Here is a 15,308-nt window from a genome sequence, read left to right as displayed (position 1 = left end):
TCTACGGTGACTCTCTTATGTTTCCACACTCTTCCTGGATTCCTAGAATGGGGACATGACTTGGGTTATGATTGTTGAGGAGTCTGAGTTCAGTGGATTGCTTGATCTTAGAAGTTCCAAACTCTCCAAGTAGGGATAAAGCCCAGTGGACGTTGGCCCTAAATCTGACCCCAATATTGTCAGTCCCGGGGAGCAGAGGGCTACCAGGCTGCCTAAAAAGAAGTGCCATATTGGAAAAACAAAGCAGGTTTAAAAATCCAATGCAGATTGGCAGTGGGACCAAGCCTTTGAATGACCACTGACTTTCCAGCCCAGGAAGACCTGGTTTCAAAACAAAACAAACAAACAAAAAAAACGATAATCAACAAGCATTTATTCAGCATTTACCCTATGTGAGAGGCAGAAGGATATAATAAAATTCAAAAAGATGGTCCCTGTCCTCGAGGAGATGACATTCTAATGGATAAAGAATTTTTTTTTGCCCAGATCTCTCATGGGGAAATGGTCACTGATGGTGGCTAATAGAATTCAATCCAGACACAGCCATATTTCTGTTTTAAAGACTAAATTCATTTGTAGCAATAGTGCATGCACCCTTTACTCCCTCACCAATCTTTGATCTTTCTCAGTAGAATTTATCTCAAACATACTTCCGTCAAATCCATAAAATTTTGCATACCATTGAACACTTCCAGGGGCCCAAGGCCTGCCAGGAATCCCAGGCTTTCCAGGAGAGCGAGGAAGGAAAGGACAATCAGGACTTGCAGGTCGAAAGGGTGACCCAGGAGAAGAGGGTCATTGTGGACTTCCAGGGGAACCAGGAGATCCAGGCTCTAAAGGTAAATGGGTTTATTTGTAGTTTTCTTTTTCCAGAGATAGCATTTGTCAGAGAGTGTATTTGAACTCAAGCCTTTGGGAGCACAGTACCGTATTACTTTGGGAAACTCATGACTTCTCAGAGCCCTAAGCTGCTACGAAAGATGCCAACCTGCCTCTAGAGATGGAATTTCCTCTCCTCAGTCCATACCCTGAAATCATAGGTTCATTCCCAATTTAACTTCATGAGAATTGGACTCTTACTCCTTGGCTTCCTCCATAATTATGGAGGATTTTGGAATTTCTTACCTGAATTCTAAACATTTACTTTATATACCTGTTTTCTTATATTTATATATTTACTTTATATACCTGTTTTCTTACATCTATAGACAATTTATATACCTGTTTTCTTACATCTATAGACTATTGTCTATAGATGTAAGAAAACAGGTATATAAAGTAAATATATATATACATAAATATATATACATCTATAGACAATAATGTATATATAACATATATAACATATAATAATGTATATATAACAATAATGTATGTATAACATTCATATATTAACATAATTTATTTACTATAATTATTTATGTAATATATACTAGAATAATAAATAATTATATAATGTATGAAATATAATAATATATATTCAACATATATATTTACATTTAACATTTAACAACTATATATAGTTCTTAAATGTNTTGGGAGTGCCGGCGAATTACCTGACTTCTCTTGATTCTCTGGCACCTTTCCTGACACCACAACTTACGTGGAACCATTAATGATTTAATTTTCACATTTCATACTAGATAGTGGGGACCAATGAAATTAGAATGAGATCCCCGTGAGGTTGCACGTATATTTAGAAAAGCATTCCTCTTCACAGTGTGGATGTCCTTCTTACGATAGATGTATTTTGTGACTGACATTAGATGATTTTTATTATCAATCACAGCAACAGTCTTGATGTTATGCTTAGTCACGCTGATTTCAGAAGAAGACAACTGTTCCCTATCTCTTCCCCAAAGTTTAGGATGAAATTCTGTAGCTAAGGGGTTGAGAAAGGTGGATTTTGACTTTCCTACACAGCTGCTATCCTCTTTTAAATCAGTGGGTCGTTTCTTTAAAATCAAGTTCTTGCCAACATCTAGACTTTCTTGCTCTTTAACATCTAACTGTGACATTGTGTCTAAAGCAATTGCATGGGAAAGAATTGTTGCATCTAATTCCCCCGAGGTTACTGAAAGTGTTCCTTTCTGGAAACTTGGTAAATCCTCGTCATATTGTTCCTTATCCAAGTTGTACCTTTGTCTTATACTTGGAATAAAGAGAGGACTTTTTTATTTTTTGATGATTCTAAACCCGTTTGCAAATTTTCTTGATGTGATTCTTTGCAATGGTTTGATTCATGCTTCCCACCCAATGTGTGTGATATGGAATGAGAAAGCTGATCCCTTATATAATCATCCTCCTTGATGCCAAAGATTTCTTTGCGCATTTGCATTATCTCTTCCCGTTGCTCATTATCTACCACAGACCTATGTGTATCCTCTGTGTAGATTACTTTAGACACTTTTTCTATTTTGCCCAGATTTCCCATTTTGCTTTCCTCATTTCTTTTAGACTCTGCCACACCCAAATTACACTGATTGATAGGTTTTAAATTAGAAATCTCGATTCATAATGATTTTTTCGGTTTTGTTCCCATTTGTATATATCTCTCTCCATATCATCTAAAGAAGGTGTTCGACTGTACTTTTTGCATGTGTGATTGCAGCAAGTACCCTCATGTTTTTCATCATGCCTTTTTGATTCATTATTCCTAGCCCATTTTGAATTATAAAATGTCTTTCTATTATCTCTTTGATTATTGGGTTTTGAAAAATCTATTTGTTGCTTAAATCTACAAAAACGAATCATGTGCCCGATCCTCCCACACAAGTAGCATTGGGGTGCTGATTTTGATTTTGGGGTGCTGTTGGCAGGTTGTCTAAATTGATTTCTACTCGTTTGAAGAACAAAATTCTTCACCTCTTCAATTTCTTTCTTCCGTTTCGACTGCTTTAATTGCCTCTTCAAGTCTGCTATGATCTCATCTTTCTCATTGTCAGATTGCCTAGACATTTTTACTTCTTTCTGTTTGGAATCATGTATATACGCTGCATGATTCCTAATATCCTCCAGTGGTAATGATTCCCACTGTGGACAACTTTGCCTGAAATAATTTTGTATCGGGATTGAGGTTCCCTTTACAAATTGCCTCCTTATATGATCAATTGTATCCTGGGCATGAGTGTCTCTAAGTCCTAATATCGTTTCTGCTGCTTCAATAACTCTGTCTAGAAAACTGCTCGGGTGTTCTTCTTCCCCTTGCCTCAGTTTCTCAAATTTCTGCCAAGCATTTGGCCTTTTTGCAAATGATCTCATTGCTTCGATAAGATCAGCCCTGCATCTTAACAAGTACCTCATGTTAGCGTGTTGAGTGAAATCTAGATCTTGATGTATTAATGGCCATGATTCTAAATTAGGGTTCATCCTAGTTTCAGTCAGGAATTTTTCCTTTTCTGAGGGAGTGTAAAATTCCCCCAAAAGAAATTCAACATCGTCGAAACTAGGGTTAAAACGTGTGAACACCCGTTTTAATTATTTTAAACTTTTGTAAGGCTTTTCGTAGAATCTGGGAAAATGGCGTTTTAAAACCTCCATATCACTAGGAGTGAATGCCTTGTATGTTTTGACATGCACCACCCCCTCTTCAGGTTGTACAATAGTCCTGTCTACTATTGGTAGCACAGAGACCACTGCATTCTGAATTGGTTGTTCTTTTTCTGGTTCCTTTTGCCCTCAAAACTTTGATTACAATTTCAAGTTGCAAGATGGTATGCTTATCGATTTCCTTTCCTTCACGTATTTGCCTCAACACTTGGAACAGTAGTTTGATGTTTTCTACTAGTTCCTTGCTATCATTATCTTGTTTTGGATGAGATGCCTTATAATAATTAAATAGATGAGTCAGGACTGCTTTTTAAATTGCTAAAAAATGCCATAGAGACAGAACAATTGCTACTGCTGTTGGTATGAAGCATATGCATTCAGCTAAAGTGAATGCAAACCATTTGTAATAGTCATAGATTTCAATTAATTGTTGTATCAAGTTTGGTACTTTTACCAGCCAAAACATATAAAGTCCCTGCATAAAAGACCAAATAAGCAGTGACAGACTGCTTAACACAAAGATCATTCTTGTGAAATTCATTTTCTTTTTCTTCAGAAGATAGTAGGTTTCATATGGCTTGGCTCGCCAGACTGTTATGGGGATAATTTGAGGAAAGGTGTGTGGGATAAGGGAATTTGAAAGGAGATTGTCAGAGACTTGCTAAGTGGGTAATCTAGGTTACAGGTAGGCTGGGATTAAGGAGATTCAGGATATAATAGGGCTGAAGTCAGGAGTATAACACAGAAGGGAAACAGAGATCTTCAGGGAGAGGAGAAATTAAACTAAACAGACAAACAGCAGGCTTTACATACTAGGACTTAGACTCAAACACAGGCTGAGGAAAATAGACTAAATTGAAATTAACAAACAGGGTTTAGTTAATTTCACAGGAAGGGACTTGTTTTGAAGTAACACCTTCCTTCAAGATAGATACCCGGCTTCCCTTCAAGCCCAGAATATGTTGGTTCTTTCCCTCTTCTTCCCTCTCTTAATGACTAACAGACAAATTATACTAATAGGTCTGTTGAAACACAAAAAGGTTTATTATCTTTAAAGGATGATTTGTCAGGAAAGTGGATCAAAGGAAAGCCCTAACAGTTGTCTCAGGAACCTCAGGTGGGGGAAGGGAGGCAAAGATGGAGTCTGAGTAAGGACCTGCCTTTAACTCAGCTTACAAAATAAATGATGACTGACTAGTTTCTCTATATCTAATATTGTCAAATAACAATTAACCCTTCACAGATTTTATCTCCTCTCTAATTATTCTCCTTATTAACTCCACAGACATATAAGGTAAGGGAGGGAAGGTAGGAAATAATATTAGGGAAGGAAGATATAAAGGGTTTATCCAAAATAATAATTTCTTAAGTAAATATATCAAAGCTAGGCTAAATTTCAATACTACAGCTAGATAAGGAAGCAGCTCGGCTGATCAGACAACCTCCCTCCACGGGAGACCCTAATCAACTGTCTCTTCCTCAAGATTCCAAACTCCTAACAGCTTTTGGAACTCAGCCAAAGCTTGAAAAAAACCATATGACCCCCACTCTCTATACTACAATTAACATTACACTATGTTGTATTGGGTTTTTATTTACTTGATTAAATATTTCCAAATGGCACTAAATATCATTGCTAAGGGAGAGAATAGTGGTAAAACCTAGGCAATCGGGGTTAGGTGACTTGACCAGAGTCACACAAATACCAATTACATTCTCTTAGAATCAATACTGTGTATTGGTTCGGAGGCAAAAGAGTGGTAAGAGCTAGGCAATGGGGGTTAAATGTCTTGCCCAGGATCACATATCTAGGAAGTGTCTCTAGATTTAAACCCAGAACCTCTATGGCTCTGGGCCTGGTTTTCTATTTACTGAGCCACCCCTTTACCAATTACATTTTAATCTGGGTCGGCACATTGGGCTTGCAGTTGGTAAAGAGTTTAACATCTCTGGGGATTCATCCAGTTCTGATTTTATCCCTTTAACACTGAGAGAACAATGTTAGAGGGTTCCCAGAACCAAACTTGGAAACTATGAATTAATTTTCTCATCTATATATTCAATTTTTAATGATTATTCCATTTTAGTTGCTTAGCTTGACTATTTTTTACTGTTTTAATAGCTAGTGAATCACCTCGATAATATCCAGGAGTCAAGAAGTCACTCTTTACCTAGGTTTTAATGTATTTCCCACCAAGAAGACAAGCCCTGGTTCATGCTTGGGGCACACTTAATGAAAACCAGATTTCTGCACTGCTTCTTTTTTCTCTTCTCTTTTTTGTTTGGTCGTCATGGGAATCTGTGTTTTTGGGGAACTCCAGGGTGTATTTTGCTGGACACAATTAAGCAACCATTCTTCTAGCCCAGTGATAAGGAAAACACTATGATGAAAATGACTAGGAAGGGGAGGTAGAATTGGTAAATGTGAGCCAGGAAAATTGAGATTTTACAGACCAAATAGAATTTTTGCAGGTCTACTGGTTGTTGAAAAATTATTTCCAAATCTATCATGATGGAAGTAGCAATGATTTTCCATAAAACTAATGGGACTAAACAGACTAATAAATATAGTCATTGTAGTACGTAATGGGGACATGATTGGAGAGGAATAAAATGTTGTGACTGAAGGATCATGCATATTTATTTGCTTGTGAATTATATTGCTATTTTAAGGAGAAAAAGGATACCCAGGAGATCAAGGGGAGATTTCCATAATTCCAAGAAAGGGGGAAAAAGGTGAACCTGGGCCACCTGGTAGACTTGGATTCCCGGGAGAAAAAGGTAAGAAAAATAAGGGCTTTTTTGGTTAACCTTGGCAAATATCCTGGAATTTCTATGCATGGCCAACCAGAGATAAGAGTTCATAACCATTTCCCAGTGGTGTTGGCTTTCTTTTCTAATCCAGGAACACCATCCCTTTATAAAAATAAGTAGTAATTAACTGGGTGACATTTTCTTGTTGCTATATTTCTTTATTGTTAGGACTTACTTGACAATTTTCTCTCCCAAAGCCCATATGCACTTGTAGTTTGGGAAATTGAGAACTGGATAATGAATCATGGACATTCATTTCAAATGTGTCCATCTCCTTTCTTGTCCTTTCTCCTTTCACGTACCCCTTTTGGAGCTGGTGGTAAAATGAGCAGCTAGCAATTCTAAAAACATTAATGAGTGTGAGTGATCTCTGTGGAGGTCATCCAGGAAGCCAAATTGTCTGAAGCTTAATCTTGAACTGAATACGTAAGAGGCAATGGGATGTGATGCAAAGAAAACTCAGAAAAGCCTCAGTTCTGCCATTAACAATCAAGTTACTTCAACTTTCTGGGTTTTAGTTGCCTGAAAGATGAGAAATATGTAGCTGAAAGGGACCTCAGAGACCATCTAGTCTAAGCCTCTCTTTTAACAGATAAGAAAACTGAAGCTGAGGGAAATCAGTCAGTCAACAAATATTTATTGATCATTTATTGGTAAACACTGACCCAAGACCATCCAGCATGGTATTCCTGCATCAAAGATGGTACCAGGTTGTGTGAGCAAAGCAGAATTGCAGTAGCTCCAAAGAAATTGTGAGATGCACAAATTTAGAGACATCTCCATCCCAAAAGTTCATATGGGCTATTTGTGCCCATCCTGTTGTAGAGCCTTTCAGGTTCATGCTGTTTGATCAACACAGTGATGCTATTTTGGTCCTCTTCCAGTACAAAGAACAACAACCAACCAACCAACCAATGGCTATCCCTCATACCTGGAATTATCTCTCTCTCCTCATCTCTGATTCCTGGTTCATTGGCTTCCTCCTCATCCCAACTAAAATCTCACCTTATCCAGGAAGCCACCTTTCCTCATCATCCTTAATATTAATGACTTCTCTTTGTTGATCATCTCCAATTTATTTTTTCTATATCTTGTTTGTAAAAATTTGTCTTTCATGTTAAAAAAAATTTGTCTTCATGTTATCTCCCCCACTAGATTGTGATTTCCCTGAGAGCAGGGAATTCATTCACCCATACACACACATGCACACATTTCTTTGTTCAGGACTTAGCACATAATAAACAATAACTATTTGTTGACTGACTAACTGGATGATTCTCAAGTTCTCTTCCAGATCTGACTATGGTGACCCTTTGTAATTGAACATCCTAACTCCTCATGTATTTTTAGGAGATAAAGGAACTCCTGGAATCCAAGGGATAACAGGATTTCCAGGAAGAGATGGGCTACCTGGATTTCAAAAAGGAGAACCTGGCAACAGTGGTCATCAGGGACTTCCAGGTCTCCCAGGCCTTCCAGGACCTCCAGGGCCCAGAGGAATAATTGGTTTCCCAGGTATTCCAGGAGACCAGGTAAGCTATTCCATAAAATGAGGCAGTGGGGAATCAGAAATATTTTATCTGACATATTGGGGGAGAGAAACATAGTCAATTAGTCAGAAATTGTAGTTAACTCATGTTTTATTAGATGTCTTTTGTTGGCTCTTGTTCTTTTCCTCCTAAGTAGTGAAAGGGGATGAAAGAATAAATGGATGCTTTAAAACCATTAGAAAAACCCAGAAAAAAGTTTAAAGATAAAATCCACAGCCACAAAGATTAGTAAATAACAATTCCCCAGAAATGCTATTCTAATTCAATGATTGTATTCCGGTTTCTACTGATTATCCCTTGGTATCAGGGGTATAAGAAATGCTAGTTTCTAGTTGGTTGAATATCTAATAACATACCATATATAATAAACACATATACTTTCTTTTAGTTATGAGAAGAATCACCTGTTAGGAAATCAGATAGGATTGTATCCCTCGCTATAGTTAACTGTTTTAGAAGGAACTGGGCATTTCCATGTAAGACCCAAGACAGTCAGTGGCCTTTTTTAGATTTGCCTTAAATCATAAAAAGGAAGCCCTCATGGTTTACCTTGAGACAAGCAAGGATATATGGAGAGGAAGAAGTCTAGCAAAGGAAATGGGAATACAAACACATTAGGATCATTGGAGAGATCAAGCACAATGCATCCTAGACTTCTTAGACTTAACCATTAGGAGAATTAGAACCATGGGTGAGATACTCTTTAGGAAAGGCAAGAAGAGGAAAGGAATAACTGACCCTGCTAGAAACATGGCATCAGGTTTTACCAGACACTCACCCTTTCTCCAAGGTCAAAATGGGCACATCTGAGTCATCCCCTATATCAGAGATGCTTTCCAAGATGGAAGAGAAGGCTAGGAGTTCTGAAGAGAGGAGTGGAGACTTATTCAAACATATCTGACTAGTTTAGCAGCTCAAATGTCAGAGCTAGAGAAGCACAAATTAGTCAGAAAACTGTTCATTTCTATCAAAGAAGATTACAAATTAAGGGGCATGAATAGAAGTCTAGAGAATAGGTAAAGAGGGATGATGAGATGTCTAAAGAAGATGGCCTGTTGCAAGAGAGATTATTCCCAGGACACCAGAGGCTTTGCTGGATTACTACAGAGAGAAAAGGTGGTTCATAATTGTAAAAACAGTTGTTGAAATTTTTTAAGATAATGCACCAAATAAATACATGTAGAAAAGACATGCAAAGTGAGCTAATATGATTATTTTAAATGTAACTTTTACTTTTTTCAATTAATGAGCATATATTTTCTTTCTCCCCCCTCACCTCTCCCTATGAGAAAAGAAAAAGATCAGAAAAACCCTTATAGCAAATATGTATAAGCAAACAGAACAGCTTTCTACATTGGTCATATGCAAACATATCTATCTTATTCTGTATCTTGAATCCAGTACTTCTCTATCAGAGAGTAGGCATCAGGCTTCATCAGTCCTAAGGAATCATGATTGATCAGAATTCTTAAGACTTTCAAAGTTGTTTTTGCATTTTTGTTAGTATTGTATGAACTGTTCTCTTGGTTCTGATCATTTCACTCTTCTTCACAAGATACTGATATTCACAGATTTCTCTGAAACCTCTTCATTTCTTTTGATATAATTGAATTCGATTATATTCGTGTATCTTAATTTGTCTAGTTCTCCATTTGATGGGCACCATTTTATTTCTAATTCTTTGCCATTTACTGTGTCAAGAGCTACCATAGATATTTTTATATGTGTGTGTGTTTTTCCCTCTTTCTTATATCTTCTTGAGCTTAGTTGTTATAATGGACTACACTTAATAGACTTTTTGGACATGGTTCCAAATTGCTTTCCAGAATGGTTGGACCATTTCAGAGCTCTATCAACAGTGTATTCATATGCTTATTTCCCCAAAGTCCCAACGATATTTATCATTTTCCTTTTTTTTATTTTTATCAGTCAGATAAGTGTCAAGTAAAACCTCAGAACTGCTTTAATTTTCATTTCTTTATTAGTAGTTTGGAGCATTTTTTCAGATTTCAATTGATAGCCTTAGTTTCTTTATTTTAAAACTGCCTAGCTATTCATATCATTTAACCATACATCAATTGAGGAAATGTCTCTTACATAAGTTAACTTAAAAACAACTCAAAACAGAGATTGAATCACCATCATGAAATATACGCTGATTCTTCCACAAATTACAGATCAGACTACTCAGACACTACTGCTTTACTAATCATGTGAATTTAAAGAGAATTTTGAGCTTTCAGATTTATATAAATTAATTAGAGAGTAACTATATCAAGTGTATAGATAAGGTACACTTGAATCATGTGCTAATATATGTGTTTCTGTAAAGCATTGCGTTCCCACTGATAACTATCAGTATAAGACATTCTTAAAGGAAAGTAGTATCATTGGTGACTCATTGGTAAAATTCTCATCCACTATGTGACAGGCTCAAATTTGATTCCAGGCCAATGCAGCAAGAATTTTTGGAGGCAGCACGTTATGTTAGATAGGGCACTGGACCTAGAGATCGTAAGAACTGGGTTCAAATTACATCTCAGATACTTAAAAGCTTTGTAAATGGAGGCTAGTCATTTAAACTCTCTATGCTCCAGTTCCCTCGTCTGTAAAATTAGAGGGTTTGATTCTGTAGCTTCTAAGGTCCCACCCAACTTGAAATCTATTATCCTATGAAGTGTGAATGCTTTTAAGATAACATGTCATCTATAGATCTGTCATTCTAAACATGGGAGATTTATGTCATTTTTCTTTAAAACAGAACATTGCTATTTTTTTCTTTCAGGGTGATCCAGGCTTGCCAGGCTTGCCTGGACTTCCAGGACCTGATGGAGCAAGAGGACCTAAAGGTATTTTTTTTGGAATATAACCATAATAGTCACTGAATTATGCATTTCCCCATATTGTTTAGACTATTGAGAGTATTCTCTATCATAGGAATAAAGGAGATTCAAAAATTAATAAATAAAAATTATTAATACATTTGAATGAATAAAATTAATAAATGAGATTATTCAGATACGAAAGTGAACAGTGGAGTCCTCTCTTCTCAGATACATCTAATATACTGGCACATTTTAGGAGAAAAGGCGATTGTGTTATATCTAAGTAGTATCTCTTAGTCTTTACTTCTAAACCACTCAAACCTTCTGGATGCTTGTAAAATGAATACCACAACTGATAAGTTGTCTTGTAGACTTAGTCTCATTAATTCCATCTCTTCTCAGCTTATTTCATTTCTTACCCTACTGGAAGCAAGTCTATCATCTCTCCTTCCCTCCCTGCTCCCACTGTGAGTTCCTTATTTATGAATATTATGTAACTATGTTAGTTATGATTACAAAACATAATATTTATAAATAAATAATTTTATAATAATATACAATACATAATTATATAATAAATAACTAAATAAATGGGTTTATAAACAAATTAATTAAATAAAACTATTGGAGAAATCTAGTGGTAGAATCCTCAAATGTCAGGTGGGAAGCCAGGGTATTCTCAGATGCCTAATGTCTCCATTACAATGGACTTTATTCCTTCTCACTCCCAGGAATGTAAATTCTTAGAAGGCAGGCATTATGTTATGTTTTATCTCTGTCTCTATTTCCCAGTACAATGCACAGCAAGCATGTAGTAAATGTTGGCAGAATGGGTAAATGAATGAATGAATAAATATGAGAGACCCTATGCAAGTAAATGCACTTATGTGGGCATCTGCATGTAATATGTGTCTCTCTGTAAGGACATTACATAAAGCATATCTTGTGAAGTCTTTTTTTTGCAGATATAAAGCCATGTTTTCTTGCTTATAGCTCGCTGCTCAAAATATGTCTGTGATTGCTTTAGTTCTGAAAATTAAACTTAATACTACATAGCTCTAAAAAATTATATCCTTAAATAGTAATAGTCCACAAAGTGATTACTAAAAAATTAAATAAGACCATTTTAGAGGGTTTTTAGAGGAAATCACTAATCTATCAAACAAATTGTAGTCTACCTTTGATATTATGAGTAGAGAAATTGTGTGCCAAAGGTTAAACCTTTAATAATATATTAGAATTCATTTTTCATGTTTGATGGTTATTTAGATAGAAACCTCTATGTTAGGAGTAACTATACTGTGTATGGTATGGGGCAAAGGGGGAGACGTAATCATTTATCATTGTAAATTCATTTTTATTTTTTAAAAAACACTTACCTTCTGTCTTAGAATCAATACTACTAAGTCATAATAGTCATCCAGTAACTAGATGGATATTTAGATAGAAGCACTAAAATTTTACCCTGAAATATTTGTATAAGAACTAGTAAATCACACAAAATTTCATAAACTGTTTTGTTCATGTATGAGAAAAAATCATACCCTCCAAACCCAAATAAATGATATTAATTTCATCATCTATAGGAAACCAAGGTGACACAGCAAGTCAATATGGGCCACCAGGACCAAAAGGAGATCCTGGTATCCCTGGATGTCCAGGTAAAGATTAATTTTCTTCCAAGGACTGAGGGTGGGGAACTACATAGATTCACAGGAATTCTTTGGATTTATAGATATGTTTTTTTAAACCCTTGTACTTCGGTGTATTGTCTCATAGGTGGAAGATTGGTAAGGGTGGGCAATGGGGGTCAAGTGACTTGCCCAGGGTCACACAGCTGGGAAGTGGCTGAGGCCGGGTTTGAACCTAGGACCTCCTGTCTCTAGGCCTGACTGTCACTCCACTGAGCTACCCAGCTGTCCCTATAGATATATTTTGAGAAATCTAGCAGCCTTCTTTTTTTGTTCTGTTTTCTTTTCTTTTAATCTGGTGTCTCCAAACTACAATGTCTTTCCTACCATTTAATGTAATCATAAAGATTATTTGTCATCAATGAGTGGATCTATTCAAAATAAAGTTGACTAGGCTAGAATAGAATTGAACAGTCACAGGAACTCAGAAATATAGTCGCCTTTGGAGGTCATCTAGATATTAAACAGGAATCTAGTCTATAATATCTAGCCTCTGCTAGAAGAGCTTTAGTGATAAAAGTCCATTACTTCCTAAAGAAGCCCATTCTACTTTGAAATCTAATTGTCAGGAAATTTTTTCTTGGGTTGAATCTAGTCTTGCAGTCTTCTAACATCCACTCATTGCTCCAAATTTTTTTTCTGGGGTCAACCAGAGGAAATTTAATCCCTCTCCCATATGTCATTCCTGCAAATATTTGAAGATGATTATTCTGGGCACTAAGTCTTCTCAACAATGAATATGACTCACATTTTATATGACACCTAAAATGCTTGTCTCATAGAAGCTCTATGGGTCAGTTTGAATAAATGTTGTTAATACCATTTTATTATTGAGAAAACTAAAATGTGGTTAAGTGATTTGCCTTTGGTCATATAGTTAGTAAATGTTGGCATCTAAATTCAAATCCAGCAAATCTGGTGTCTTTTCAATAATCCATGCTGCTTCTCAAGGCTGGACATCCTCGGGTCATCCAACCAGTCTTTGTATGTCATTATTTCTAGTGTAGCCTGGGCGTGGGCACTGATGTAACCCCTAAGCACCCCTTTCTCTCTCTTTGGGTTGGTCAGCAACTCAATCTGATAGGTCTGGCAGTCGTTCCCAAACTTCTTTGGCCTACTGCCCCCTTTCCAGAAAAAACATTACTTTGCCCCCTGGAAATTAATTTTTTTTTAAATTTTAATAGCAATTAATAGGAAAGATAAACGCACCTATGGCCATCACTGCCTCCCTGGATCACTGCAGCACCCACCAGGGGGCAGTGGCGCCCACTTTGGGAATCACTGGTCTAGAGTCTTCATAGAGTGAGAACTGGCTAAGACTACAGTCATACAGCTCCAACTCATATTGTTAAGGTGTGCTTGGGGTAATTCTGGTGTGTGGTTGGGAGTGGTATAAGAGGGAGACACAATCATGTGTCAATGTATCTTCTTTTTTTAAAACCATTATTTTCCATCTTAGAATCAATATTTCACTAAAGAGGAGTAATGATATCAAAAGAAAAGTTTAAGAAAATGGAAAAGTTTACACCAACAGAGGTTTATCTCTAAAAAATGAAAAGGAATGAAAATACCTTACTGTGTTGGCTACGACTCTATTTTTCCAAAAAGTCTTTCAGAAAGCAGCGTGGCCTCTTTTCACCTTGGTCTGGAGGGGTAGAGATATGGAGATTTCAAGATATTTCATTGCTTTACTATTATTAACATTCATATTGTTTATCTTTTTATATGTATGTCATATCTCACCAACTATCTTGTAATTTCCTTGAGTGCAGATGCTCACATTTTTTTCTGCAACCCTTATAGCACCTTGCACATAATAGAAGTTCGATGAATATTTATTAGTTTATTTTGATTGATGGATGGAGTTAACATACAACATTAAAACAAGAACTCAGGGAAATAGACAAATGTAACTAGAAATTATAAAATCAACCATATAGAGTTGGAAGGAATCTGAGAGGTCACTGATTCAAGCTCTTTCATTAATTTTTTTTAAATGAAAAGAAATCAGTTGTCTATACTATTATCTAATATAAAAGAAGAGCAAAGAATTTTAGAACTGGAAGAACATGAGAGACCATTTGATCCTTTTTATAGATTGGCGCCATTTCACAGATAAAGAAACTGAGGTCTAGAAAGTTTAAATAACTTGCCCCAGGCTGCACACTAAGTTAGTGGCAAAGCTAGGACTAAAACTAGTTCTCTATTTCAATGGATTCTGTTTTAAAAGTGAAAAGATATAGTAGCAGTTAACTTTGGGGCATTTACATTAAAGAGCTCCTTTGAATGACCATTTCCTTTCCTCTTAAGACTATAGGAAACATTGCTAAGCAGAAGAGTTTGTGGGGGAAAAAAAGTTTTTTTCTTTCCTTCCCATAAGAATTTTAAAAATGAAAGACCACAAGGCCAACTAACTCATACTATTTGAAAAATAAATGCAGCCTATGTATTATCTGCCCCTAGCTTGAACAACTGTGTATCTTGCGGTATTTCCTGGCAAAAACTGACTTTAAAAGATATTAAATGTTCAGTGTTGACAAATGGTCCTATAACCATAATGCAGACAGTTCAAAATATTTATCAAATCATAAGTATTCACAGCCACAATGTCATAATGACAAAGGATCTGAAGGCAGTAAGCCATAGAATCCAAAAGGATCTAAAGAAGCTGGAACATTGGGCCAAATCCAGAAAGGTAAAATTCATCAGGGACAAATGTAAAGTCTTGAATTTAGATACAAAAAAAATCTATGTCACAAAAATAAGATGGAAGAAGCATAGAGAATGTATAGTCCACAATTGGTCTGGGAGTTTGATTGGGCTGTAATCTCTGTATGAGTCAGCAGTGGGATATGGTGGCCAAGAGAGCCAGTATTTCC

The 15,308-nt window shown here is 36.3% G+C and overlaps 1 protein-coding gene across 1 annotated transcript in view; it reads left to right on the top strand.

The window, feature by feature from the left end:
* The window catches only part of COL4A4 (collagen type IV alpha 4 chain), a 155,261-nt gene that overhangs the window by 94,398 nt on the left and 45,555 nt on the right, over positions 1–15,308 (top strand). The window contains exons 28-32 of the mRNA XM_044669450.1: positions 696–839; positions 6,223–6,330; positions 7,714–7,895; positions 10,699–10,762; positions 12,325–12,399. Of these exons, the coding sequence (XP_044525385.1) occupies positions 696–839; positions 6,223–6,330; positions 7,714–7,895; positions 10,699–10,762; positions 12,325–12,399 (573 nt within the window). The remainder of the gene's footprint in view (positions 1–695; positions 840–6,222; positions 6,331–7,713; positions 7,896–10,698; positions 10,763–12,324; positions 12,400–15,308) is intronic.

Source organism: Gracilinanus agilis, chromosome 3, assembly GCF_016433145.1.
Source record: "Gracilinanus agilis isolate LMUSP501 chromosome 3, AgileGrace, whole genome shotgun sequence".
Lineage (NCBI taxonomy): Eukaryota > Metazoa > Chordata > Mammalia > Didelphimorphia > Didelphidae > Gracilinanus > Gracilinanus agilis.
Note: the sequence above shows the minus strand (reverse complement) of the source record. Positions and strands in the feature narration are given on the sequence as shown.